The following is a 27,802-nucleotide window of genomic DNA, read 5'->3' on the forward strand; positions in this document are numbered from 1 at the left end:
TTTGGGGAAATCACATCTGAGTCTTGGACCAAATGAAATGACTAGCTTTTTGAGGAGCATAAGTATAATAATAATAATATTTTATTGATATTAATTATACCTGTTAGTGGCGAAAGGAGAAGAGAATGATAGAGGGTGAGGTGGTTGGATGGCATTGCCGCCTCATTGGACGGGAATTTGAGCAAACTCCGGGAGATGGTGAAGGACAGAGGAGCCCGGCGTGCTGGAGTCCATGAGGTCACAAAGAGTTGGACACGACTTACTGACAGAAGACCGCCACCAATTAGTCATCTTTTGTTTCACTTTTGCTTTGTTCCCTGTATTAGCTGCCATTTGCGTGGTCTGATTTTATGCCCATCTGTCTGTGTGCTCAGTCGTGTTGGGCTCTTTGTGACACTATGGACTGTAGCCCGCCAGGCTCTGACTATTGGAGTGGTTTGTTGTGCCCTCCTCCAGGGGATCTTCCCGACCCAGGGATAGAACCAGAGTCTGATGAGTCTCCTGCACGGGCAATCTAATACTTTACCACTAGCGCCCCCCGGGAAGCCCGTCACTAGCCTTCTACAGTTGACACTTATCCCCGTTTTACAGATGAGAAAGGTTGAGGCACAGAGCACGAGAGGGATTCTGCCCAGGTGCAGATAACGCTGGCTTTCTTGCGACGAAAGCCCATCAGGTATGACATTTGCCACTGTGTTTGGACAGCAGCGGGGTGTCTGGGAACCCAGCCTCGGTCCGATGTTGCCAGCCACAAACCTGTGACCTTTGCCCACCCTGGTCAGCAGCTGGTTTCACCTTGTTCCCTGGATCCTAGTGAGACCAAGTGTGGACACCCTGCTTTTTTTTCCTCTTCTCTAGGGAAAGCACTGCATTACCATGCGAATCAATTACCCCACCAACTGCCCCCCAAACAAAACTAACCCTCTTTAGTGCTAGACCTGAACAAAAGGACCTTTGGAATCTGGAGTACAGAACCAGAAAAATCAGGAAATTAAATTCCGAGTTCAGCGCCCCTTTCACCCCTCCTGTTGTGTCTGTCGCAACGCGTCGGCAGCAGAGCCCTGGGCTTCACTTGCTGGGGCCGAGGCTATCTTGAGGCCCTTAGCCCGTCCCGCAGCACCTCTGGAAGCAGGCTGGCTCCAGAGAGCGGTCCACAGGGCTCTTTTCTACCCTCTGGCTTTGGCTCATTTGCACGAGAACAGATTCCTTTGTGCGCACTTGGCCTGCCTGGTCCCAGCCAAAGGCCGAGTCCTTCTAGTCTTCACGTTGGGTTGCTAGGCAGATATGACCCTGGCTTGCAAATAAGCTCTCTGCATTTACCAGCCCGTGAGAACCTCAACTTGGGGTAAGTAGACTGAAAGGAATCTTGTCTGGAGCTCAGGGAGGCACAGGCCTGCTTTAAGGGCTGGGTCTTCAGAGCAGCTACTGAAGGGAATCCAGAGGGGGCTTGTGGGGAGAGCTTGGTGACCCGCCTGCCGCCCCGTCTCCCCCTTTCCTGTGTCTGCCTCAGGCACCCATGATCCAACCATGTGTATTCCATGGACGCAATTTTCTTTTTTTAGACTTTTAAAATTTTATTTTAAAAAACATTTATTTCTTACTTATTTTGGTTGTGTTGGGTCTTAGTTGCAGTGCGTGGACTTCTCTCTGGTTGTGGCCTGTGGGCTTAGCTGCCCGGCTGCATGTGGGATCTCAGCTCCCCAACCAGGGGTTGAACCCACGTCCCTTGTGTTGCAAGGCAGGTTCTTAACCGTTGGACCACCTGGGAAATCCCTTGACGGGCACAAATTCTTCCTTTAAAACTTTTAGTATCTGCTTCTGCAGGCAGTAGAGAATGTAACTGATTTTAACCTCTAGAAATCTTAATTTTTCAGGTGGAGGTACTGGGTTTATCTTGAGGTTTATAGGAGTCCCCCAATCCAGACCCATCTGATGGTTTGAAGGAAGGCAGCGACCTTCAAGTGACCAACCTAGACAGCATATTAAAAAGCAGAGACATTACTTTGTCGACAAAGGTCCATATAGTCAAAGCTATGGTCTTTCCAGTAGTCATATATGGACGTGAGAGTTGAAAGATAAAGAAAGCTGAGCACGGAAGAATTGATGCTTTTGCACTGTGGTGCTGGAGAAGACTCGAGAGTCCCTTGGACTGCAAGGAGATCCAACCAGTCCATCCTAAAGGAAATCAGTCCTGAATATTCATTGGAAGGACTGATGCTGAAGCAGAAGCTCCAATACTTTGGCCACCTGATGCAAAGAACTGACGCAGTGGAGGGAAAGATTGAAGGCAGGAGGAGAAGGGGACAACAGAGGATGAGATGGTTGGGTGGCATCACCGACTCAGACATGAGTTTGAGTAAGCTTCGGGAGTCTGTGATGGACAGGGAAACCTGGCGTGCTGCAGTCCATGGGGTCGAAAAGAGTTGGACACAACTGAGCAACTGAACTGAGTGACCTTCAAACAGAAATGCATGTTTTGTGAAAAATCTGAAAGATTTGCCAAGGGGAAAACATATTCCTAGGTGCAGATTTGAGGGGACTGCTTTTCGGAACATCAGCTCTTTTCTAAGTTGATTTGTGTGAGAGCCCATGGCGCTGCAGTGCCGTGTTTCTTTATTCCTGCGCAGTGGGCCTTCTCTCACTTAACCAGAGCCAAGGTCTCACCAGGGTGCTCTGCCCCAGCTGTAAACACCTCTTGGGGGAAGATCAAAATGTTCTGTCAGGGAAGATTCCTCTCTGCAAGTCAATGCACCCGCCAAGTGCATCTCGTTAAAGATGCGTTTCCAAGAACGTTATCTTGTGCTTAATGATAACCTGTCAAAATGTATAATATATGTTGCTTGATTATAAATGACTTAAAGTAATAACGACTGGCTTAATCTAGAAGGGATTTTTTTTTTTTTTTTTTACACTTGGAGCAAAGCATTAAACAAATTTCAATTTATATACGAATACGAAGTCTGGCTTCCCTGGTGAAGAACTCGCCTGTCAATGCAGAAGACGTAAGAGATGAGGGTTCGAGCCCTGGGTCGGGAAGATCCCCTGGAGAAGGGCATGGCAACCCAGGCCAGTATTCTTGCCTGAAGAGTCCTATGGACAGAGGAGCCTGGGAGGCTGCAGTCCCTGGGGTCGCCAAGAGTTGGACACGACTGAAGGGGACTTGGCACAAGCAGCACAAAACAGGATGAGGTAGTTAACTACTTTAGAACATAAAGGTCAAGTATATTGCGATAAAATGGAAATGCAGTTTTGAAAAAAAACGAGAGTGAAAGAAAATTTCCAACCTGATGAGAACCAAGTGATTTTTAAGTGAATAATGGTGGGAATTCCCTGGCGGTCCAGTGGTTAGGACTGGGTGCTTTCACTGCTGGGCGGGGTTCAATCCCTGGTCAGGGAAATAAGATCCCACAAGCCACGTGGCATGGTCATAAATAAATAGGTAGATAAAAATGTGAAACAGTGGTTTTCACATTACTCGGGTGTTTCTGTGATACCGGATACATGACAAGAGTGTTTAGTAGTTCAGATAATACTATTAAATACAGTTGAAATGAGATCTTTTGTGCTTATTTAGAGCTGTGATGAAGCATTGAAGGTGCCTTAGAACTATGAGGGTTTTAGGGGCTGAATGTCTGTGCTCCTCCCCTATCAGGCCCGCCCTCTGGTCCCCACCCCAGGCAATAGTGCCTGGAAATGGAGCCTTTGAGAGGAATTGGCATTAGATTAGATCATACGGGGGGGGCCCATATGATGGAATTAGTGGCTTTATAGGAAGAGAGAGGGACTTCCCTGGTGGTCCAGTGGTTAAAACTCCAATGCAGGAGATACGGGTTTAATCCGTGGTCTTAGAACTAGGATCCCACACGCCAAGGGGAATGGCCAAAAAAAGAAGAGAGGGTTAGAGAAGTCAGAGCGCACACCGAGAAAAGGCCACGGGGAGCTGCGGCGAGGAGACGAGCCGGGAGGACGGCCCTTCCGGGGCTGGGAGCACCTTTACCGCAGCCCTCCCACTCCCGGGGCCATGAGGAGACGCGTTTCTGGTGTACGCCACCTGGGAAGCGCAGGTGGGTAAGGATCCCGCCTTCCAGTGTAGGAGGGACGGGTCCAGTCGGGAAGATCCCCTGGAAGAGGAAACGGCACGCCACTCCAGTGTTCTTGCCCGGAGAACCCCATGGACGCAGGAGGCTGGTGGGCGGCAGTGCACGCGGTCAGAAGGAGCTGGACGCCGCTGAGCTTGCACACGCGCAGGCAGTCTGTGCTGTTTTGCTAGGGCAGCTTGAGTTAACGCAGAAGGGGTTTATTGTTTACCCCCCAACACTTTTTGAATTTATTTTGTGTTTTTGGGCCACACCACACCCTTTGTGGGATCTTCGTTTCCTGACCAAGGATGGAACCCAGGCCCCCAGCAGTGAAAGCGCTGAGTCCTCACCACTGGACTGCCGGGGAAATCCCCTTCCACATTCTTTCAGAGGGTGCTCCATCAGAAACATCTTCAGGCCAATGAATAAGAAGCACATTAATACAAGGACAAGAAGGATGGGATTTCCCGCCCTCAGGGATGAGCTCTCCGCAGAAAAGACAACGCCACGTCCCTGGAGTGGACTGTGAGAAGCACGGCAGGGGGCTGTGGACCTGGGAGGTTCGACCCAGGGGTCTCCGCCTTTCTGGCACCTGGGACCAGCTTCATGGAAGACAGTGCTTCCACGGACCCGGGGAGGAGGGATGCTTTGGGGATGATTCGGGTGATTGCGTTTATTGTGCACTTTATTTCTGTTACTTTTACAGCGGCTCCATCTCAGATCATCAGGCACCAGATCGCAGAGCTTGGGGACCCCTGCTATAAGCGTTGCTATGCGTGTGGACGTGGACTCCAGGGCCTGGCTTGGAATCCTGGGTCTGCCCCCACAGTGGTGTCCCCTTGGGTGGATGACCTGACCCCTCTGTACCTCACTCTGCTTATCCATGGACAGGGAATGATGTGGGCATGCGTGCTCAGTTGCTCCAGCCGTGTCTGACTCTGTGACCCCATGGACTGTGTAGCCCGCCAGGCTCTTCTGTCCATGGGATTTCCCAGGCAAGAGGACTGGAGTGGGTTGCCATTTCTTTCTCCAGGGGATCTTCCTGACCCAGGGACTGAACCTGGGTCTCTTGCATTGCAGGCGGATTCTTGACCATCTGAGCCACCAGGGAAGCTTGGGAATAATAATACGGATATACTAATAATGATGGTACCTGCCACAGTGGGTAGCTGTGTGAGGAACTCAGTGCCGTGTTGCTAGGGTAACTGACTCGGCGTGTGACGGCGGGCGGTCCAGCGCTGTGCTTGAGTGGCTCTCCTGGCTGGGGGCTGAGGAGGCTGGAGCTTGGGTAGCCTGGAACAGGTGGCAGAGACCCTGCAAGGACTTCAGGGTGGAGGTGGGGAGGGAGAGAAGAGAATGAGACGCAGGTGCGGGCGGGGCGGAGAGCGGACAGGCGGTCACCTCCCCACCAGGCACAGGGCCTCTGGGGTCTGAGTTGTCTCAGGCTTGGTTGCCATGCTGGGTGGTGTTGATGTATCCCTGGGTGCGTTGGATCCATGGTGAGTTTTAACTTGGTTGTCAACACGATGTTTGTTCTTTTTTTTTGTCTCCGTCATTCACTGGTCCTGTAGTTCTGTCCTCTTCTCACCGCTTATAAAGAAAGAGAGGGAGCGAACTGTGGCCTGGGGAAGCCTCTATACATGATCTCTAACCTGTTGTAGAAGTCCTAAAAATAGAACAAAATAAAAACCAAAATTCTCTGAACAAAGTGGTTTCAATCACATCACTTTCAGGATCAAACGCTTGTCATATTAGACTCTGTGACTCAGTGGCGAGTCATTCAATCTCCCTGAAATTGTTGGAAAGTGCTGGGTGCAGGACCACCACATCAACTCAGGCTTCCTTTGGATAACCGTTGAAGTTCTCAAGTCTGGGGAATGAAAACCTGCTCCTCTGCTCTGTTCTTGCCTAAAAGGAGATGCTGGCTTTCCCCATCTCGTCTAAACACGCAGTCTGTCTTGCTGCTCCCAGAAGCAATGCAGTGTTAAGCTGCTGTTTTAACCCTGTCGGAGGAGCGCATCCACGCATTTCCAGATGACTGGTATGCGTGCCTGCTCAGTCACTTCTGTATGTCCGACTCTTTGCCACCCCATGGACTGTAGCCCACCAGGCTGCTCTGTCCCTGGGACTCTCCAGGCAAGAACACTGGGGTGGGTTTCCATTTCCTTCTCCAGGGGATCGTCCTGACCCGGGGATCGAACCTCCGTCTCCTGCATTGGCAGGGGGACTCTGGGCAGTGAGCCAGCAGGGGTGCCGTCCGCAGTTCAGTTCAACGCTGGGTCGGGGTCCAGGGCGGGGCTGGAGCAGGGAACCCACTGCTTCTCCTTCAGCGCAGCCTCTGCCCATCACCCACGCGCACTGGCAAATGGAGTAGGTTCCCAGGCCGCAAAACCACAGCTCAGAGGATGTGGCCTGCCCTCTCAAAGTGTTTACTCGTTAGTTCAGCAGGGAGGACACATGTGGTCGTCACCTTAGGCGGCGCTGCAGCAAGGCGTTCATGCAAGTGAGAGTCTGCAGGCCGGGGAAGGTCGGCTGGGTTTAGGGAAGTGCTGAGGTGGAGCTGAGCTTTCAGGGCACTTGGTCGGAGCTCAGTTTAGACAGAGGCACTCTGGCAAACACAGATTGAACCCACGCTGGGCTGGGGGACCGGCCTGGGCAGTGCCCTCATGCGGTTCACATCTTAGAGCCGGGCCCTCCTTCGGGAGCGCCTGGCTCTGCGTCGGTGACAGCTAGTCCTTCTGGATGTTTCTGATATTAAAATGTTCAGTTCAGTCACTCAGTCGTGTCTGACTCTTTGCGACCCCATGAACTGCAGCACGCCAGGCCTCCCTGTCCATCACCAACTCCCAGAGTCCACCCAAACCCATGTCCATCGAGTCGGTGATGCCATCCAGCCATCTCATCCTCTGTTGTCCCCTTCTCCTCTGCCCTCAATCTTTCCCAGCATCAGGGTCTTTTCCAATGAGTCAGGTCTTCGCATTAGGTGGCCAAATTATTGGAGTTTCAGCTTCAGCATCAGTCCTTCCAATGAACACTCAGGACTGATCTCCTTTTGGATGGACTGGTTGGATCTCCTTGCAGTCCAAGGGACTCTCAAGAGTCTTCTCCAACACCACAGTTCAAAAGCATCAATTCTTCGGCGCTCAGCTTTCTTCATAGTCCAACTCTCACATCCATACATGACCACTGGAAAAACCATAGCCTTGACTAGATGAACCTTTGTTGGCAAAGTAATGTCTCTGCTTTTTAATATGCTGTCTAGGTTAGTCATAAATTTCCTTCCAAGGAGTAAGTGTCTTTTAATTTCATGGCTGCAGTCACCATCTGCAGTGATTTTGGAGCCCAGAAAAATAAAGTCTGACACTGTTTCCACTGTTTCCCCGTCTATTTGCCATGAAGTGATGGGACCAGATGCCATGATCTTCGTTTTCTGAATGTTGAGCTTTAAGCCAACTTTTTCACTCTCCACTTTCACTTTCATCAAGAGGCTCTTTAGTTCCTCTTCACTTTCTGTCATAAGGGTGGTGTCATCTGCATATCTGAGGTTATTGATATTTCTCCCGGCAATCTTGATTCCAGCTTGTGTTTCCTCCAGCCCAGCACTTCTCACGATGTACTCTGCATGTAAGTTAAATAAGCAGGGTGACAGTATACAGCCTTGACGTATTCCTTTTCCCACTTAAAAATTTTTTTATGGGAGTACAGTTGATTCACAGTGTTGTGTTGGTTTCAGGCGTACAGCACAGTGAATCGGGTCGTTACACACGGACACGTGTCTGCTCTCTTAGATTCTCTCCCACACGGGTCATTACAGGGCACAGCGTTTCCTGTGCTCTGCAGCAGGTCCTTGTAGATGATCTATTTTATACATGAAAGTGAAAGTCGCTCAGTTGTGTCCGACTCTTTGCGACCCCATGGACTACACAGTGCATGGAATTCTCCAGGCCAGAATACTGGAGTGGGTGGCCTATCTGTTCTCCAGCTGAACTTCCCGACCCAGGGATCAAACCGGTGTCTCCTGAGTTGCAGGCGGATTCTTTACCAGCTGAGCCGCCAGGGACGCCCGTCTTGTGTGCAGCAGTATGTACGTGTCAGTCCCATCTCCTCACCCCTGGTAACCGTGAACTGGTTTTGTTCTGCTTCAGTTTCACAGTCGAGTTCGTTTGTTCCCTTGATGAAGTCCACTCGGTTTGGCCGTGCCGGGGCCTCACTGCTGCGCCGGTTTCTCTCTGTCGCAGAGAGCAGCAGGGTCTCGGCGTGGAGCTCAGGCACTCGGGCATGAGGGCTTGGGTCGACTTGGCTCCTAGGCTCAGCTCCTGCACAGCACGGGGGATCTTCCCGGACCGGGGATCAAACCCGGGTCCCCTGCACTGGCAGGCAGATTCCTGACCACTGAACCACCCGGGAAGCCCCATGTGTTCCTTTTTTTTTATTATCCCTTATATAAATGATATCATGTGACATTTGTCCTTCCCTGTCTGACTTCACTCACTGTGACACTCTCTAGGTGCATCCGTGTTGCTGCAAATGGCATTATGTAATTCCCACTTTCCATCGGCATCAGCAGAGAGTCAGTTCCCCTCACATGCCCTCTGCGTCTTGACTTCACCTCGCGCTGCTCTGCTGTCCAGAGCCGCATGCGTTGGTCGGCCGCCTGCTCCTGAGGCCACGCTGGCTGTCGCCAGAGGCTGCTGGGGGCAGAGGGACCCTCTAGGGTTTCCCAGAATAGCCCTGACAGCCGTAGGACTGTGTGACCAGAACTACGGTTCAGAGCTTTGAAAATGCCAATCAGCGCGACTGCTTTCCCTGTGTCCTTTACCTTTTCTGGGTTCAGAATCCAGCAGCGCAGAGTCAGGACAAGGACTCGGCCGGCAGCTGCAGGCATTCTGGATTTCACCATCTGTACTCGCAATCGGTTTGCTTAACAGTCGTTGAGGTAACGCCTCAGATTTGCACAGTGCTTCTTTCAGAATGTTCTCACGTCTGTTATCGCTTTATCCTCACAGTTGGGGGGGGGGGCAGAGTTACGGCCCACGCCTCTGAGCAGCCCTGTGTCAGGTTGTTTCATGCTCACCGTTGGGTTTGGGGTGCAGGGACTTTTCTATGGTCCTGTTTTTCAGGCAAGTGGGGAAACGGGGGTCCAGAGAGATTCAGCAACTTATCCAAAGTCACACGGCAAAGGAATGACTCTTCTGGAGCCTGGACACATGTTCTGCAAAGTCAGTGAATGTCAACACATCCCCAAAGTCAGTTCTACAAAAGGCAGATTTGCCAAGTAACTACTGCACTGAAATGAACTTTTTTTTTTGCAGGGGGTGGGGCGGGGACGAGGGGCAGGACCACACAGTTTGCAATCTCAGTTGCCCAATCAGGGATGAAACCTGGCCCGTGGCAGTGAGCTCCGGGAGATGGGTGAAGGGCAAAGGAGCCTGGCGTGCTGCAGTCCACGGGGTCTCAGAGAGTCAGACAGGAATGAGGGACTGAACAGCAACAGATGGCAGTGAAGGTGGAGTCCTTACCCCTGGACCGCCAGGGAAGTCCCTGAACTGAGCATTTATTTTTTCCCCTAAGTTTTGGGCTTATCCTTACTTCTACCCCGGCTTCAGCCTCAGAGCTTCTCAGATAAAACAGCTGGAGTCTCTGGGTGGGCGGGGGCTGCCACAGTGAACCCCATGGACCGGGCGACTGAGAAAACAGAGCCTGTCTCTCTCACTTCTGGAGGCTGGAGGTCTAAGAGCGAGGTGCCGGCCGACTTGGCTCTTGTGGAGGGTTCTGGCCATCACACCTTCTTGCTGTGTCTCCATCCGTGAGAGCAAGAGCGAGTTCTCTCCTGACTCTTCCTGCAAGGGCATGAATCCCATCAGGAGGGCTGTGCCCCGTGTCCTCATCTAACACGGATTATCTCCCCAAGGGCACAAATCCCATCAGGAGGGCTGTGCCTTGTGACCTTATCTAACCTGCCTTGTCTCCCAAAGGCGACTCTGCAAGTTTGTCCTAACAAGGGGAAAGGCGCCAATACGTGAATTTATCTATCTGACTGCATAAGGTCTTAGTTGCGAAACATGGGATCTTTTTTTTTTTAATTTTATTGGCAGCAGGTGGGATCTAGTTCCCCGACCAGGGATTGAACCCCGGCCTCCTGCATGGCAGGCTCAGAACCTTAGCCCCTGGACTCCCAGGGAATTCCCACCAATAGAAGAACTTTGAAAGGACACAAACATTCAGTCCATAATGAAACCTCACATGTTTCATTGCAGAGGTGCAGCAGATTTGGGGAGAAAATAAATCTACAAAAATAGAAAAGACAGTTGTAGCCGTGGTCGCTGTTCAGTCGCTCAGTCTTGTCCGGCTCTCTGCGACCCATGAACCGCAGCACACCAGGCTTCCCTGTCCATCACCAGCTCCTGGAGCTTGCCCAAACTCGTGTGCATCGAGTCGGTGATGCCACCCAACCATCTCATCCTCTGTCGTCCCCTTCTCCTCCTGACTTCAGTCTTTCCCAGCATCAGGGTCTTTTCTAGTAGCATTTAAGAGAAAGTTTTCCCTCTTCTCATGCAAAAATCACACAGGAAAAAAATGAAATTCTGATACATATTCCCTTGTGTCTTACTGGGGGAAACATAGAAGTATAAGGTCGGCCTGTGCCTCCCTCCTGCCAAAAATAAACCTCACCCGAGGGATTCCCTGGTGGTCCCTTGGTTGAGACTCCGCACTTTCAAACTAGGGGATTCAGGTTCTAACCCTGGTCAGGGAACTAAGATCCCACAGGGCCCATGGTGCAGCCAATAAATTAATAAAATATTAATAAGAAATAGAATAAGAAAATAAGTTGAAAACTCACCTGAATCTACTCTCACTTATAAATCTACAGATTAACAGAATAGAGTTCCAGGAAACATTTTAAGTGACACCATGGAAGTGAAATCAGCCAGATCCAAAAGTTCAGAAATTTTGCAGGACAAACAACCAAATTTATTACAAATACGTTGTAGGGAAGAGAGAGCAGGAGCATATAAATGAGAAGAGACGCTTGAGCCCAGTGCAATGCAGAACAGACTCTGTTTGGATCACAATTAGAACAAACTGTTCATGCTAAGTCACTTTAGCGTTGACTCTTTGTGACCCCATGGACTGCAGCCCCACCAGGCTCTTCTGTCCATGGAATTCTCCAGGCAAGAACACTGGAGTGGGTTGCTATTTCCTTCTCCAGGAGATCTTCCCGACGCAGGGCTCGAACCAAAGGGTCCTGTGGCTCCTGCATCGCAGGCGGATTCTTTACCGCTGAGCCACTGGGGGAGTCCAGAACAAACTGTAGGAAAACCCAGAACCAGTGGTTAGACATTGTAGCGTTCACTGGGTTTTCGATGGTGAACACAGATCACTGTATTATGTTTAAAGGGGACTTTACTGAGAATTGTAAGTATATGTAAAAACAGTTCTTATAATTTAGAGAAGCATATGGAAATGATTGTCGATGAGATTACACGATATCTGAGATTTGTTTGCGAATACTGCAGTGTAAGTGGAGAATGAGGGAGGGGGCCTGGGAGAGGAGACGGATGAAGCGGGGCGCCCTTGTGCTGACGGCTGTTGAGTTTAGATGTTGGGCGGGTACGTGTCAGTTTCTCAACTTTTGTATGTTTGACAAGTTCCATTACGAAAAGTTTGATAAGTAATAGATAAACACTGCTTTGTAAAAAGTCCTTAAACATTTGGCAAAGAGGCCTCAAGGGAGTGGATTTCAGGTAATTGACTGTAAGCCCTTTGCTTCTCTTTTTTTAACAAAATATTTTTTAAAAGTTTATTTTTAATTAGGGGCTGATTGCTTTACAGTATTTTCCTGGTCTCTGCCATGAATCAGCATGAATCAGCCCTCCGTATATTTATGTCCCCTCCCTCCTGATGAAAGTCCTTTTCATTGGATCCCACCCCTCATGGTTTTTCTTCCCAGTGGAGGACGAAGTTTTAGAGAAAGGATGTTGTTCAGAGGCCTATCTACTCTGTTTTTCTGACCTGTGTTCAAGGACCCAGCTATAATTTCTGCAGCCTGCCAAGTGTTCAGAGGTGTGACCTCAGGTCACCTCTGCTCTCCCAGACTGGCTCCTGCCGCGTGGTCTCCTGCTGGGCCGATCCCAGCAGGTGGTTCCAGCCGAACGTCAGGCAGGGTGTCATCTGCCCCCTGGCATTGCTGGGGCCACAGAAGCTGATGTTCCCAGCCACAGGGTCTGGCTGGACATCTTCAAGCTTAAATTAAAAAAAAAACTTCTACTTATTTATTTGGCTGCACTGGGGCTGGGGATCTTCAGTCTTAGTTGTGGCGTTTGAGATCGTAATTCCCCAACTAGGGGTTGAACCTGTGTCCTGTGCATTGGGAGCGTGGAGTCTTACCACTGCAAAGTCCCTTAAATTTTTTTTTCAATCTTCTAAGTGGAATTACTCTCCCAGTTTGGATAGACAGGGAGGCCTGGCGTGCTGCGATTCATGGGGTTGCAAAGAGTCGGACACAACTGAGCGACTGAACTGAACTGAATTCAAAGATTTCCTTTGTTCTGGTTAGAAGATGAATGAGTCGTGGGGATGAGGCGGATGACACATGACTGTAGGGAACCCTGCCCTGTGGAATATTTGCAAGTTGTTAGGAGAGAAGATTCTCAAAGTTCTCATTACAAGGGAAAAACCATTTGTTTTTCTTCTCTCTTTTCTTACTTGTATCTATAGGAGATATTGTGGTCATCATTTCACAGAACACGTTTGTCCAGTCCTTACGCTGCCCGCCTTAGACTTCCACAGGGGTGCGTTGTCAGTGATATCTCAGTAAAACAAGAAAAATACAGAGCAGAAAACGAAGCTTTTCCTTTGCATCCTCTGTTGAACTGAGACCGCAGCCCCGCCCCCTCAAACACTCCTTTTTTTTTTTTCCTCTTAATTTTGGCTGCACTGGATCTCTACTTGCAGCGTTCCCCATCAGGGATCAAACCGAGTCCCACTGGACCACCAGGGAAGTCCCCCCTGCCCCCGCCCACCACAGACACTCCTAGGGAATCTTTCCGAGTTGGGCCGGCCCCAGAGTGACATGTTGGGGTCTCAGGACCAAGGAGGAGCCCTGAGGAGGTTCTTCACGCTCAGCGGTAAGGAACCATTTGACTCCGGCCGCCAAGGCAGCTGCATCTTCCCGGCTCTGGGCTTGGTGGAGGGCGAGGCAAAACTGAAGGCGGTGCTTTTGCCAGGGCTTGCGGGCGGGTGCCTGGGCGGGCACGCCCCCTCTTTAGTGCTGCAGCCTGGGCCCCTGGCAGCCTCACCTGGCGGCCGGTCCCACCTGGACTCACCCGGGCTGGCACGCGGCTCCTCAGCCCGTCTTCCCCCGCCGCGCCGCGTCCCCAGCCAGGCAGCCCGGGGGGCCCTGTTCTGACCCCACGCTGGCGCAGGAGAGGCCGTCTCACCCTCGCCCTTCTCCGCCCTGCTGTTTCCGCGGGGCTCACCCGCCCCCGCCTTATGCTCTCCCTGGCAGAACCTTCCAGAACTGCGAGTCTTGCGCGCTACTCTCCCAGGGCCGCTGGAAGGGTCCGCTCCTCAGTGGGGCCGCCCTTGACCTTCCGTAACCCACAGCCGCTTGCCTGCCCATTCCTGGTCCCCTCCGGGTTCGTTCTCTCCCTGACTCGCCCCCTGGGATCTTCCCACCCTCTCCCCTGCCCACAGCACGGGTTTGCCAGGCGGGCAGTGGGTTCCATGTTTCATTCACTGCTGAAGCACAGCGCCAGGATCGAGACTGTCCCTCGTTCCACGTCCCCCGATGGGTGATGTCGGATCATTTTGGACACAGGTGGGCAGCTGGTGCCCCGGGAGCTCCCGCGTGACTCGCAGCTGCAGCCTGCGCCCCCTCCGCCCGCGTTCCGACCTGCCGGACGAAACCACAGAGCTCTGCAACCAGAGATCACACCCCCCTGGGCCTTTGTCTTTCTTGGCCTCAGCTCATCCGAAGCTTTGTCTTTGGAAAACCAACAGAGCCCTCTGCCAGATAGGGCCGCCGGCTGTCTTGTTGTTTCAGCTGTTTGCGAGGCCCTCTCGTGGCCGCTTGGCCGGGGGCCCCTCGGGCAGCCAGGCTCAGGTGACTGGCCTCCCGCCTGCGTGCGGACTGAAAGCGCGTCTTCAGGTGGCCTCCTCCGCCGGCTCTCAGCGCTCCCGGCCACAGACTGCATCGTTCCTTTGTCATGAGCACCTTTCCCCATCAGCCCGCCTGGAACCAAAGAGCACCAGGCGTTAGCAGGTCCAGTGCCCTGCTTCCCCCGGGGCTCGCGGAGAAGAGCACAGGCCCTCGAAAAACGGATCAGCAGCTAGAGTTCCCTCTCCTGCAGCCTGAGGACACAGGCAGGGTTCTTGCCCTCCCCAGCAAGATCTATCCCAGATGGCCTTTTTTTTTTTGGCCCTGCCGTGAGGCTTTTGGGATCTTAGTTCCCTGACCAGGGATCTTACCTGTACCTCTGCGTTGGGAGGGCAGACTCTAAACCACTGGACCATCAGGGAGTTCTGCTTGGATGGAACAGATGGGTCTTCCTTGGAGGAGTTTGTTGAGTAGGGTGGCTGGGCAACTTCCAACTCAGTGGAAGGAGGGGTGAAGGCTTTATTTGCCAGAGACCCCCTTTCTTTTTTTGCCTTTTTTTGGCCACACCGAGCAGCACGTGGCATCTTTGCTCTCTGACCAGGGACTGAACTCGGCCCCCTGCGTTGAAAGCGCCAAGACTTAACCACTGGGCCACCAGGGAAGTCTCGCCCCCTCTCTTCCTAAGCCCCCAGGAGTGCTCCTTGCCTGTGACCACACCCCCTTCTGAGCTGGGAAGTGTGATGTATAAGGAAAATTGGGGAAAGTGACCTCAGATAAGACACTGAGCTCAAAGTCTCAGCCTGAATATTTATTTTTAAATTTTTATGTATTATTATTATTTTTTGGCCTTGCCATGCACATTGTGGGGCTTCCCTGGTGGCTCAGATGGTAAAGAATCTGATTGCAATGCGGGAGACCTGGGTTCCAGCCCTGGGTCAGGAGAAGGGTATGGCAACCCACTCCAGTGTCCTTGCCTGGAGAATCCCATGGACAGAGGAGCCTGGGGGGCTACAGTTCATGGGGTCGCAGAGAGTCAGACACGACTGAGCGACCAACACACATGCAGCCTGTAGGATCTTCACGCTCACTGACCAGGGTGGAACCCGTGCTCCCTGCATTGGAAGCACAGAGTCCCAACCACTGGACCACCAGGGAGGTCCCTCAGCTTGGATATTTAAAAAAGCAATGACAACCCAGCTTTACTGAGGTACAACTGACAAATGGAAACTGTATTACTTGCCTGTTGTTCAGTCACTGAGTCATGTCCGACGCTTTGCCAACCCGTGGACTGCAACACACCAGGCTTCTCTGTCCCTCACCATATCCCAGAGTTTGCCCAAGTCCATGTCCATTGTCATGAACTGTACTTGTTGTCTGCATTGTTTTGATATATACATACATTATAAAATGATGACCGCAGTCAAGCTAATCAACACATCCATCATCTCATACGGTCACCTTTAAAACTGTTTTGGTGGTAGTGAATCTGAAGTTTGCAGCGCAGTTTCGTGAACTCTGCTCGGTGTGCTGCACATTAGATGCCCAGAAGTGGTTGATTCATATAACTGAATGTGTGTACTTTGACAAGCTCCCTTCCCCCACCCCCTGGCCCCTGGCGGCCACCACCCCTTCTCTGCTCTGTGTGTTCTGCTTTGTTAGATTCCCCATAGAAGTGAGATCACTACGTGAGATCAGGAGATACTTGTCTTTCTGTGCCTGGCTCTTTTCATTTCACAGAATATCCTCCAGGTTCATCCAGGTTGCTATAAATGCAGAAGAATTTCCTTCTTTTAAGGTCCACTCATTCCATTGTGTGTGTGTGTGTGTAATACAGATGGCACATTTTCTCTACCTGTTCACCCGTTATTAAATACTCGGGCAGTTGTGAATAATGCTTCAGTAAAGGCAGGTGTGCAGGTATTTCTTCAAGATCTTAATCTCATCTCCTCTGGATATACCCTGAGAAGTGGGATTGTGGGATTGTCTGGTCGTTCTATTTTTAATGTTCTGAGGAACCTCCATACTGTTTTCCATAATGTCAGCCTGGATCTTAATCAAGGTTTGTGGCTTGGAGTCCGTTCTTTGAAGGTCTGACTTGCTTTTTCCCTTTAGTTAAAAACAATAAGTGGGGGAAAGTATTAAATGTCTCCCTGGAGGCATGGGTGTGGAGGAGAAGGATGGTGTACTGGCTAAATTAGCTTATTTCCATTCTATAAAAATTGTAAGGACTAATGACCCTCTTTGAAAAACCTCAGAGGAATGTTTTATCATAGAATTCTTAAGAAGAAAGGCAATCTGTTTTCTTGTGTTCCCACCTTAATTTTAACTTCCTTCTTCAGTGGTTTTCCCCCACTCCCTGGGAGGTTTCGTGTTGGGTCGTTCTGAAATGGATTATGGATGAAGAACTGGAGCGCTCTAGGGTTCCAAGCTAAGTGACTTTAAGAAGAAAAGCTTCCTCTGACTGTTGCTCATGGTCCGAAGCCAGTACTGTGAGACAAGTCAACAAGTGTTTGTAGGCCCGCTCCCTGTGCAGAGGCTTTTTCTTCTAGAAAGGGAGAAGTCTTTGGGGCCTCAAGGTCAACAAAGACCAGTTGAATCTAATTGAGTTTGAAATATTAACTTTCCTTTTGGAAAACAGAGGAATTTGCATTTCTGAACCATTGATTCATTGCCCTCCAGATGACCATGACTGTTGACTTGGAATTCCTTTTATTTTGATGAAGTGCATATCTGCCTCTCCTTCTGAGTTTATCTGGATCTTCCAGAACTTAAATACCTCCAGCCACTCCCATCCAGCTGGTTGGCCATTGGGTTGGCTGGCTGGATCTGTGGGCTGTTCATTCCTTCCTCAAAGGCAGGGATACAGATGGCATCTCTCAAAACCCCAGCCCTAGTGTGTGCTGTGCTGAGTTGCTTCAGTCGTGTCTGACTGTCTGTGACCCCATGGACTGTAGCCCGCCAGGCTCCTCTGTCCATGGGCTTTCTCCAGGCAAGAACACTGGAGTGGGTTGCCCCACCCTCCTCCAGGTGACCTTCCCGATCCAGGGATAGAACCCACTCTCTTACGTCTCCTGCGCTGGCAGGTGGTTCTTTACCGCTAGCTCCACCTGGGAAGTCCCAGCCCTAGTAGCATCTTTATATATTATAATTTGGTTCTCCTTTAATAGCTTGGGTGTTCCATAGAGACTTTTAAAATCTGATCCAGAATTTCAAGCCTGTGTCTCCTTACCAACCTAGTCAATTTAGGGCTTTTAGGTGAACTAGGGGTAATATGCTTTTATTCTGTGTTTCCATTTGCAGCCTGCAGTTGAAAGCATAACCTTCCATTTCTGTCTTTCAAAACTCAACCTGATTCATTGCTTTTGTGTTTTTCCATGGAAGCTGAATCATCTCTAGTTATGTTAATCACCTCCAGTTAGGTTTATTTTCTTCTAGGACCAGATTCTTAATTTTTTGTTTGTTTGTTAGTGGCTTCCCTGGTGGCTCAGATGGTAAAGAATCCGCTTGCAGTGCAGGAGACCTGGGTCGGGAAGATCCCCTGGAGGAGGGCATGGCAACCCACTCCAGTATTCTTGCCTGGAGAATCCTATGGACAGAGGAGCCTGGCGGGCTACAGTTCGTGGGGTAGCAAAGAATGGGACACGACCGAGCGACTAACATGCTTCCCTTTTTGTCTTGAATTCTTTGGTTTATTGTGTGTTGTGACTGTGTTGGGTCTTTTGCTGCGGGTGGGCTTTCTCTAGCTGTGGGGAGCGGGGCTGCTCTCTCGCTGCGGAGTGCCGCTTCTTCCTGCAGTTACTTCTCTTGCTGTGGAGCACGGGCTGTAGGCTCACGGGCTTCCGTAGTTCAGCATGTGGCTCAGCGGTTGTGGCTCATGGGCACGGCTCATGGTTGTGCCCCACATCATGTGGGATCTTCGCCGACCAGGGATCGAACCCGTGTCCCCTGCATTGGCAGCTGGATTCTTAACCACTGGACCACCAGGAAAGTCCTTGATTTTTTTTTTCCCTTAGGTATCTTGCTACTCAAAATGTGATCCAAAGACTACATTAGAAATACAGTTTCCAGGTACCAGCCTCACCTAATGAACCTGCATTTTAATAAACTCTCCAGTTGATTTGTATGTGCATCAAAATGTGAGAAGCACTGGTTGATTTAAGATTTTCTTTTTACAAATTACATTGTCAATATGTAAAGGGACACATTTCCATTAAACGCTTTTTGGACATTTTTCCCTAACATTATGAAACATTTCAAATGTACAGCAAAGTGGAAAGAATCCTACAGTAAGCTCCCTGGACTGTCCACCCAGATTCAGCCATTAACTTAGTTATTTTCCTTTCCTTTCCCTCCAGTTACTTTCTATCAAGAACTTCGTACAGAGGGACTTCCCTGGCGGGCCAGTGGTTCAGACTCTGAGCGCCCGCTGTAGGGGCCTGGGTCTGGTCCCTGGTCTGGGTGCTGCAATCCTGCATGCTGCACAGCGCAACCAAAAAAAAAAAAATACTGCTCTTTTATTTGGGAATTCCAAATAAATGCCAATAAATTCCACGTGGTCAGGACTCGGTGCTAGACGTGGTCAGGTGCTCCATCCCTGGTAGGAGCACTACGGTGCAGCCGAAAAACCAAAACAGCAACAAAAACCCCAAACACACAAAACTCTAACAGCATGACTGTTAGAGAGAAGCATGTCTTGGTAGTAAGGGTCTCACCCCTTCTTCTAGAATCCTTGATGGGTTTGACACGTTTGCACTTGGTTTCTCGTGAGTCAGAGAAACACGATGGGGTGGGAGTCGGGGAGCACTGGTGTTTCACAGAGTGGGGTGCTGGTTCTTGCCCCCCGATCTGGAACACAGGGCCTCAGAATATTCCCCCCTATATGTGAGCGGGTTCAGACATCATCCCTCATGTTGCTTCCAGCCCTGTAATCATCAGTCTATTGCAAATATTATTAGCATCACTAATTCTCAGGTGGAGAAACTGATGAACCCGTTCAATACTCGAATAAGAAGGAAAACATGTGTTGGCATGGCAAAGTGATTATTTCCTAAGCTACTGAGTAAAACACAGCTGCACTGGCGGTTTTAACTCTGTTTTCTTGTCAATTTCTGTTCTTTCAGGAAACCTTACAGACACACGAAGCCTTCCACCATCTGGAACTCAGAAACTCGACTGGGGAGGACTGTGGCCTCTGGACTGTCCAGGTGATTCACAGACGTGAGCACTTGTCCCACTCTTGCCAGCTGGAGCCCCGAACAGCTGCACGGCCTGTGCCCCGGCTCACACAGCCCTGAACCGAGGGGGCGTTTTCCAAGTGGCCGAGAGCAGCTGCTGACACTGCGGTCTGGCGGCCACACACCGCCCGCCGCCTCCCAGAGCTGGGCTGGAGAAGGCCTCATTCGGGCCTGGAGCCTCCTGACTCTTGAATTAGGATTCCAGGTGGGGGCCTCGTTTCTGCAGCCCCCAACATCCCTGTAGGCATCCCCATCGCTCCCCGTGTCTTCCCGGCAAACTCCCCCACCGCCTCACTCCACAGGCTCGGAATCCTCCCCAACCACCATGGCCTGGCTTTCCCTAAAGGTCTGGTTGGTGGGGCTGAGTTTCCTGGGATGTCTTTATCCTCTTGTGGATTTTAGCTTCAGTGGAGAGACAAGAGGCCAGAAACCGAATTTCGTGATCATTTTGGCGGATGACATGGGGTGGGGTGACCTGGGAGCCAACTGGGCGGGCACGAAGGACACTGCCAACCTGGACAGGATGGCTGCAGAAGGAACGAGGTGAGTGCTGGGGTGCCAGGCCGGACCTCTTTGGATGTCCTACCCTGACTCTCTGGGGGAAGGGGGCTGTGTAAAAGCACTTAGAGAGCAATTGCTGGGTCCATGTTGATTTAATTAATTGATTGATGAATTGGTTTTTCAGCCAGTATAGCAGCATGAAGAAATCCATCCATCCATCCATCCATCCATCCACGCCTTCATCCATCCATCCTTTCATCTATCCATCCCTTCATCCATCCATCCATCCCTTCATCTATCCATCCATCCCTTCATCCATCCATCTGTCCATCTATCTATTCATCTATCCATCCATCCATCACTTTATCTGTCCATCCATCCATCCATCTATTCTTTCATCTATCCATCCCTTCATCCATCCATCCATCCACCCCTTCATCCATCCATCCATCCATCCATTCATCTACCCCTTAATCCATCCATCCATCTATCTATCCATTCATCTATCCATCCATCCATTGCTTCATCTATCCATCCATCCCTTCATCCATCCATCTGTCCATCTATCCATTCACCCATTCTTTCATCCATCCATCCATCTACTCATCCATCCATCTATTCTTTCATCTATCCATCCATCCATTCATCCATTCATCCACCCCTTCATCCATCCATCCATTCATCTATCCATTCATCCATCCATCCCTTTCATCTATCCATCCCTTCATCCATCTATCCATGTATCCATCCATCCATTCATCTATCCATTCATCCACCCCTTCATCCATCCATCTATCCATTCATCTATCCATCCATCTATCACTTCATCTGTCCATCCATCCATCCCTTCATCCATCCATCATCCATCCATCCATCCATCTATCCATTCATCCATCCATTCCTTCATCCATCTATGCATACATCTATCCAATAACACTTTTTTTTTTTTTTTGGCTGTGCTCCTCAACTTGTTGTGATCTTAGTTCCCTGACCAGAGATCAAACTCAGGGCCCTAGCAGCGAGAACACTGAGCCCTAACCGCTCAGGGAATTCTGATAACACTAACTTTGTGTGTGTGTATATTAGGAAGTGGAAACACAAAGGTGAACAAGATAAAAATCCTTGCCCTCAAGGTCTCTTAGTGGAGACAGGTTGAAAGGAAAGTACAGGTTACAATCTAGTCCATGAGCTTGCATCAGGAGTTTCTGGAGTCTGTGGGGAGGGTGTGGACCCCAGCCTGGAAGTTTAAGGGAGAAGGTGACCTTTGGAGAGTGACTGAAAGTCAGTGGGGCACACAAAGACCAAAGGACTCAATTGTGAGCTGACAGGATTTATGGTCCATTCATGGCGCACTTAACTCTGAAGGCGGCAGAAAGGAAGAGGGGTGTATATCTGTACCAGTCCAATTGTTTATAAATTTTTTGCTCCAATGCAGCTTTCCCCTCTTTGAAAGTGAGACTGAGAAAAAGTGTCAGGCTTCAAGACTTTGGGCTTTCCTTATTGGGTGGATGTTGCTCTGACTGGCCAGATCCCATCTGTCAAGGTTAAATTCCTCTGGTGGGAAATCAGCACTGCCGGCTTGTTGGGGCAGCGCACGGCTTCTCTGGAGTTTCACCCACGAGCATCTTCACACTTAGAGCTTTCCCCTGAGATAGGGACCCTGTGGTCCCTGCATCTGATGTCACTCACTCTCATCCATCCGCCTCCCCTTGGCCAAGAGGAAGTTTCTAGAAACGTCTCCCTGTTTCCAACCTTTCAGAGGCGTTTGGTAACCCTAAGGATAAAATCTGAACTCCAAGGAGCAGCGAACAAGCCCAGCCCATCCCCTGCCCTGACCCTCCGCAGGGCCCCTCCTGCCCTGGCCCTCGCAGCGCCCCTCCTGCCCTGGCCCTCCGCAGCACCCCTCCTGTCTGGACCAGCCGTGGTCCCCTCTGTGCCCTCAGCTGTTTTCTCCCTCTGTTTAATCCTCACCTACGTAATTAGTTGTTTCGTTGTTGTTCAGTTGCTCGTCTTGTCCAACTCTTTTTTAAATATAACTTTTATTTTGTATTAGAGTATGGTTGATTTACAATGCGATAGTTTCAGGTAAATAGCAAAGTGATTCAGTTATACATGCACGTATATCCATTCTTTTCCAGATTCTTTTCCCATACAGGTTATCACAAAGTATTGAGCAGAATTCCCTGTGCTGTACAGTAGGTCCTTGTTGGTTATCCATTTTATAGATAATGATTAGTTTTTGATGCACTTTCCACTTGTTTGTTTGTTATTCAGTCACTAAGTTGTGTCCGACTCTGCGACCCCATGAACTGCAGCACACCAGGCTTCCCTGTCCTTCACTATCTCCTGGAGTTTGCTCAAACTCATGTCCATTGAGTCGCAGTTGCCATCCAACCATCTTGTCCTCTGTCGTCCCCTTCTCCTCCTGCCTTCAGTCTTTCCCCGCACCAGAGTCTTTTCCAGTGAGTTGGCTCTTCACATCAGGCGGCCAGAGTATCTGAGCTTCAGTTTCAGCATCTTTCCTTCCAATGAATATTAGGGGTTGATCTCCTTTAGGATTGGCTGGTTGGATCTCCTTGCAGTCCAAGGGACTCTCAAGAGTCTTCTCCAGCCCCACAGTTCGAGAGCATCAGTTCTTCGGTGCTCAGCCTTCTGCATGGTCCAACTTTATGGTCCAGTCCACTTTCCTCTACTGTTTAACCAGTCCCCACTCACCACCTGGTTCCCAGTCCCCCGTGAGGCCCTCGGGATGCTCACTTGGCTGTCTCGGGTGCACCCTGTCATCACCTCTGCTGCTCTTCATGGTAACTGCCTAACCAGCTGACCACCTGTGTTGGGTTCAAAAGCACCAGCCCCAAATTCACGTCTGCCCAGAGCCTCAGAATGTGACCACATTTGGAAATAGGGTCTTTGCAGATGTCATTAGTTAAGGATCTCTGTGATGTCTTACTTGATTTAGAGTGGCCCTCAACCCAACCACTGCTGTCCTTACAGGAAGAGGAGAGGACGCAGAAGAGAAGGTGAAATGAAGATGGAGGCAGAGGATGGAGTGATCCACCCACAAGGGTTGCCAGGCAACCATCGGAAACCCGGGGGGAGGCCTGGGATGGGCTCTGCTGATGAAGCTGCAGAGGGAATCGACCCTGCACCACCTCGATTTCAGGCTTCTTGCCTCCCACACTGTGAATCAGTTTCTGTAACTGCAGGCCCCCCGGTCTGTGGTCATCTGTTGCAGCAGCCACAGGAGACTGTACAGCGCCCTCCTAGCTCTGGGCGTCAGGAGGAGAAAGGCCTCGTCTGTCCTCCTACGCTTGTACTGCTGCACCGAGCCTGGCGCCTAGGAGACAGTTCCTAAATATTTGTTCATCAATAATTGGGCTTCAGGAGTTCCAGGTGCTTTGGAATGTCACCCCAGATTTTTCATGTCAGATTTTTTTTCTTTTTCTCCTTGGGGAGAGAGTTAATCCCTAGCGTTGACCAGAGCCTCAACGGGAACTGGGTTGCCTAATGCTCAAGGACTTCTGCTTTCCATGTCGAGTGGGTTTGTGGGGAAGTATGTGGCCCCTTGTTTAAACCGAGATTTGTGAGGCCCCGGGCTCTGCTCGCGAGCCGTCCCCACCTGCGTGCTCAGCCCCAGCGGAAAGGGCCTCTCGGGGACCAAAGGCAGGCACACTTTGGGGGCTCTCCTCCCTTCCTCCTGGTGTCGAAGCCTTGTGGCAGGGCCCTCGGACCGGTGTCGACAGCTTTTCACTCTGCACTTTGTTGACAGGAAAGCGCGCTTCCTGTGAGGCCAGGGCTGATTCACTGCGGGCTTTTCCCTGCCTGCCTGCTCGCCGCTGGTGGGGAACCGTGACTCTCAGAAAGAACACTTATTGCCAAACAGGGGCCAAGGGGGACTTGAGAAACTCTCTCTTCTAGTATCTCCCTTCCTTTTGTGTGCTCGTTTCCTAGGATTGTGGCAACCAGTTACTTCAGACGAGGTGGCCTCCATGAGAAAGAGTGAAATATCAGGGCTTCCTGGAGGGTCAGTGGTTAAGACCCCTCACTCCCACTGCACGGGGCTAGAGTTTGATTCCCGGTCATGGAACCAAGATCCCACAGGCCGAGGGGCGTGGCCGAAAGTAAACGAACACATGAAAGGGTGAGATGATGGCGTCTGCAGCAACGGGGATGGACTCAGACACGATCATACCAGTGAAGTGAGGCAGAGAGAGACAGACACCATGTGATATCACTTACCTGTGGAATCTGAAAACTCGGATACCGTGAGCTTGTTTACAGAACAGAAACAGATTCACAGATGTAGAAGACAGATTTAGGGTTGCCAAAGGGGAAAGGTGAGGAGGGATGAACTAGGAGTTTGGGATGAGCAGATACACAGCATCGCATATAAAACAGGTAAATGAGAAGGACCCGCCGTGCAGCACAGAGGATCGTGTTCAGAATCTTGTAATAACCTATAATGGGGAAGAATCTGAAAAAGAGTACCTAAAAGGAAGGGAAGGAATGGAGTTTGGGCATGTAAGCTAGGATATGTAGAATGGATAAACAACAGGACCCGACTGTGGACACACGGAGCCTCCTTCAATATCCTGTGCGACAGACCGCAGTGGGAAAGAATACGAAAAGAATGAGTGTGTGTAACCGAGTCGCTTTGTTGACAGCAGAAATTAACAGAACGTTGTAAATCAACTACACGTCAGTAAAATTGACCAAAAACAGATACATATATAAAATGGTGGCTCAGCTGGTAAAGAATCCGCCTGCAATGCAGGAGACCTGGGTTCGATCCCTGGGTTGGGAAGATCCCCTGGAGAAGGGCATGGCTACCCACCCCAGTATTCTTGCCTGGAGAATCCCCATGGACAGAGGAACCTGGTGGGCTACAGTCCATGGGGTTGCAAAGAGTCAGACACGGCTAAGTGACTAAGCGCACAGCACGCAATGTAAATATATGGACTTCGCTGGTGGCTCAGTGGTGAAGAATCTGCATGCCAATGAAGGAGACTCGGGTTCAGTCCCTGGATAGGGAAGATCCCCTGGTGAAAGGAATGGCCGCCTACTCGAGCATTCTTGCCTGGGAAGTCCCATGGACAGAGGAGCCTGGTGGGCTACAGTTCATGGGGTCGCAAGGAATCAGACAGAACTTAGTGACTAAACAGCAGCAACAACTGGAGATACGCTTGCTGTGGTTTTTGTTGTTAGAAACAGTATACGTTTGAATTGTTCATATGAACTGGCTCCTCTGCATGTTGAGAAGTCCAAGAGAGAACTGTGGAGGAGAGTGGACCCAGGGCAGTCCCCGGGGAATATGTGGACCGTGCATGCCAGACCAGCACCTGCCCTAACAGTCACTAACCCGTCCCGAGTGCTTGCCAGGCGCCAGGCCCCCGGCATTGCCCCGTTCGGTTCTTGCCACCACCCGAGGCTGCACTTCTTCCACAGGTGAGGGACTCAAGGTCACATAACTGGCACAGAGTTAGTGAGTGGCGGAATCAACATCCTCCCGTCGAGAGCCTTCTCGTTAAGGGCTAGGTGGGAGAGGGGAGTTTGCCAAGAGTGTCCTTCAAGGCCTTGGCCGGCGCTGCCAGGAAGAGGGAAGGCAGCTGTTGAAGGGGGTGGGGATTGGAATCTCGGTAGTTTTCCTCCGTTTGAAGCTGGCAAAGGATTTGTGTGCTGCGCAGGTGGAAGGGGCGGCTGAGAGATGTGGTTTAGTCGTCAACCATTGTTTTCTGGTTTGGTTTTCTTTTGGCCTCACTTTGAGGCTTGTGGACTCTTAGCTCCCCAGCCAAGGATGGAACCCCTCCGGTGCAAGCCTGGAGTCCTAACCACTTGACTACCAGGGAGGCCCCCATTCACTTCTTTTTCAATCTGACTATGGTCCATGCAGTTCCCCTGCTTCCCTGATTAGCAGCTATTTGAATCTGACCTTCAGAACTTAGGGGCTTCCCTGGTGGCTCAGATGGTAAAGAATCCGCCTGCAATGCAGGAGACCTGGGTTCGATCCCTGGGTTGGGAAGATCCCCTGGAGAAGGGCATGGATACCCACTCCAGCTTCTTCCCTGGAGAATTCCATGGACAGAGGAGCCTGGTGAGCTGTAGTCCATGGGGCCGCACAGAGTCGGACACGACTGAGGGACTAACAGTGACACGTTCGGAACTTGGGGAAGGTCATAGGGGCTGAATGAAGCCTATTTTCTACTAACAAGAAATGGGGGACGTGGAAAGGCTTTCGTGCCTGGGAGGCCCCACAGGGCCCTGCTCGGTTTCGTAATTCACCTACAAGACTGTTATTTCTTGGTGCACAGGCAGTGATTAGCTGTTTCTGTCCATAGCCAAAGATCATTTTCATGGTCGTCTGTCGCCATGCAGAGGTACGGCATAATCAGTGACTGTATTGTTCACACTGTACATTTCATTCCCACGACGCATTTGTTTTGAAACTGGGAGTATGTCCCTGTTAAGTCTTCCTCACCTACTTCCCTCACTCCTTCTCCCCTCGGGCAACAGCATGTGTGTTCTCTATTTTGTTGTCTCGGTTCATTTGCTTTCTGTTTTGCAATCCACATATAAGTGAAATCACACAGCAGTGGTCTTTTTCTGTCTGACTTACTTCACTAAGTATAATATCCATCCGCGTAGCTGCAGATGGTACACATTCATTCTTTTTTGCAGCTGCGTAATAGTCCACTGTGTGTATATACTGCATCTTCTTTAGTCTATCAGGGGACACTCGGGTTGCTTCCCTGTCTTAATGGTTGTAAATAATGCTGCAGTGAACTAGGGGTTTAGGTGACAGTACCTCGTAAATATGTTTGCTTCTGTAAGTTAACTCATAATCTATTAACTATGCACAGTTGAGTTCTCTTCTTCCCTGTTTTGTGCCTTCTCTGCCCTTAATTTAATTTTGAGGCAAGTCCCTGTTGCTCTGAGAGTTATAAGCAGTGACTAAGAATCTGAGATCAGCGGTCACCCCTGCAAGGTCAGAGGCCCCCAGGAGCTTGAGGCTGTTTCTAAAAACGGCCCTGGTGAGGAATGAATTGAGTTGTCAGTTTGAAACAGGAGAGAAGGGGGCAGGGCACGACTTTTCAAAGAACGACACAGCCCAAGGATAGGACATCAGCTGATTAGAACCAAATGGGCCCAAGATGGCAGACCAGTTGGCTTCGTCTAGCTCTTGTGCCTCAGTATATACTCACTGTAACACAAGTGAGCTAAGTGACACACCCACAGGCGCCATGATAGTTACAAAGCTAACCACAAAAGGTCAGCAAGTGGGTGGTGGCCCAGTTCCTGGAAATCCCCACCCCTTCCCCAAAATAGCTGGCATGTTCCTCCTACTGATTAGCCTGTGAAATTACCCACCTCTATAAATACCGACAACCCCCATCCCCTGGAGCCACACTCACCTTCTCCAGGGCCCTCACTCTCTCTGTGGGGTGTGTTTCTCTCTAAATAAACCCACTTCTAGAATTTTCCCTGCCATGAGACATCAAGAACCTGAACTTCGTTAATCCTGAGCCCAGGTGTGTTCAAGTCCCAAGCTGGGTCCTGGCCAGTGGGTTCAAGTCTCAGTCTGAGGTGCACGGTTTCAAGTTCAGTCCAAAGCCAGGTGTGACTTCTTTCCAGAACTGACTTTTTGCAAAAATGCACGTGCTCTGCCACCTCTCAGGGCTTTCTCAGCTGCTTTGGGGATTTTGTAGGACCTGGAGAGGTGCTGGAAACTGCAAGAGAGTGGTCTGATAGACGCCCGAGAGCGAGGACAGGAAGAACTTTGTGAGGGAGACTTATATCAGGCAGAGAAAGACCCTCCCCACCAGGGCATCCCCTTCCAGCCTTCTCCACCCTGGCCCTGACCTTATAACTTGGTAATCCGGGTTCTGGGTGGA

At 50.5% G+C, this 27,802-nt stretch overlaps 1 protein-coding gene across 4 annotated transcripts in view; it reads left to right on the forward strand.

Moving 5' to 3' along the window:
* Window positions 1-27,802, forward strand: part of ARSG (arylsulfatase G) — a 103,065-nt gene that overhangs the window by 27,955 nt on the left and 47,308 nt on the right. For 3 of the 4 annotated variants that reach the window (XM_055574973.1, XM_055574975.1, XM_055574976.1), the window contains exon 2: window positions 19,299-19,955. In XM_055574973.1, the coding sequence (XP_055430948.1) occupies window positions 19,738-19,955 (218 nt within the window). In that variant the 5' untranslated portion in view covers window positions 19,299-19,737. Of the gene's footprint in view, window positions 1-1,292; window positions 1,346-19,298; window positions 19,956-27,802 lie in introns of those variants that run through there. The other variant, XM_055574974.1, reaches the window with a different exon arrangement.

Source organism: Bubalus kerabau, chromosome 4, assembly GCF_029407905.1.
Source record: "Bubalus kerabau isolate K-KA32 ecotype Philippines breed swamp buffalo chromosome 4, PCC_UOA_SB_1v2, whole genome shotgun sequence".
NCBI lineage: Eukaryota > Metazoa > Chordata > Mammalia > Artiodactyla > Bovidae > Bubalus > Bubalus kerabau.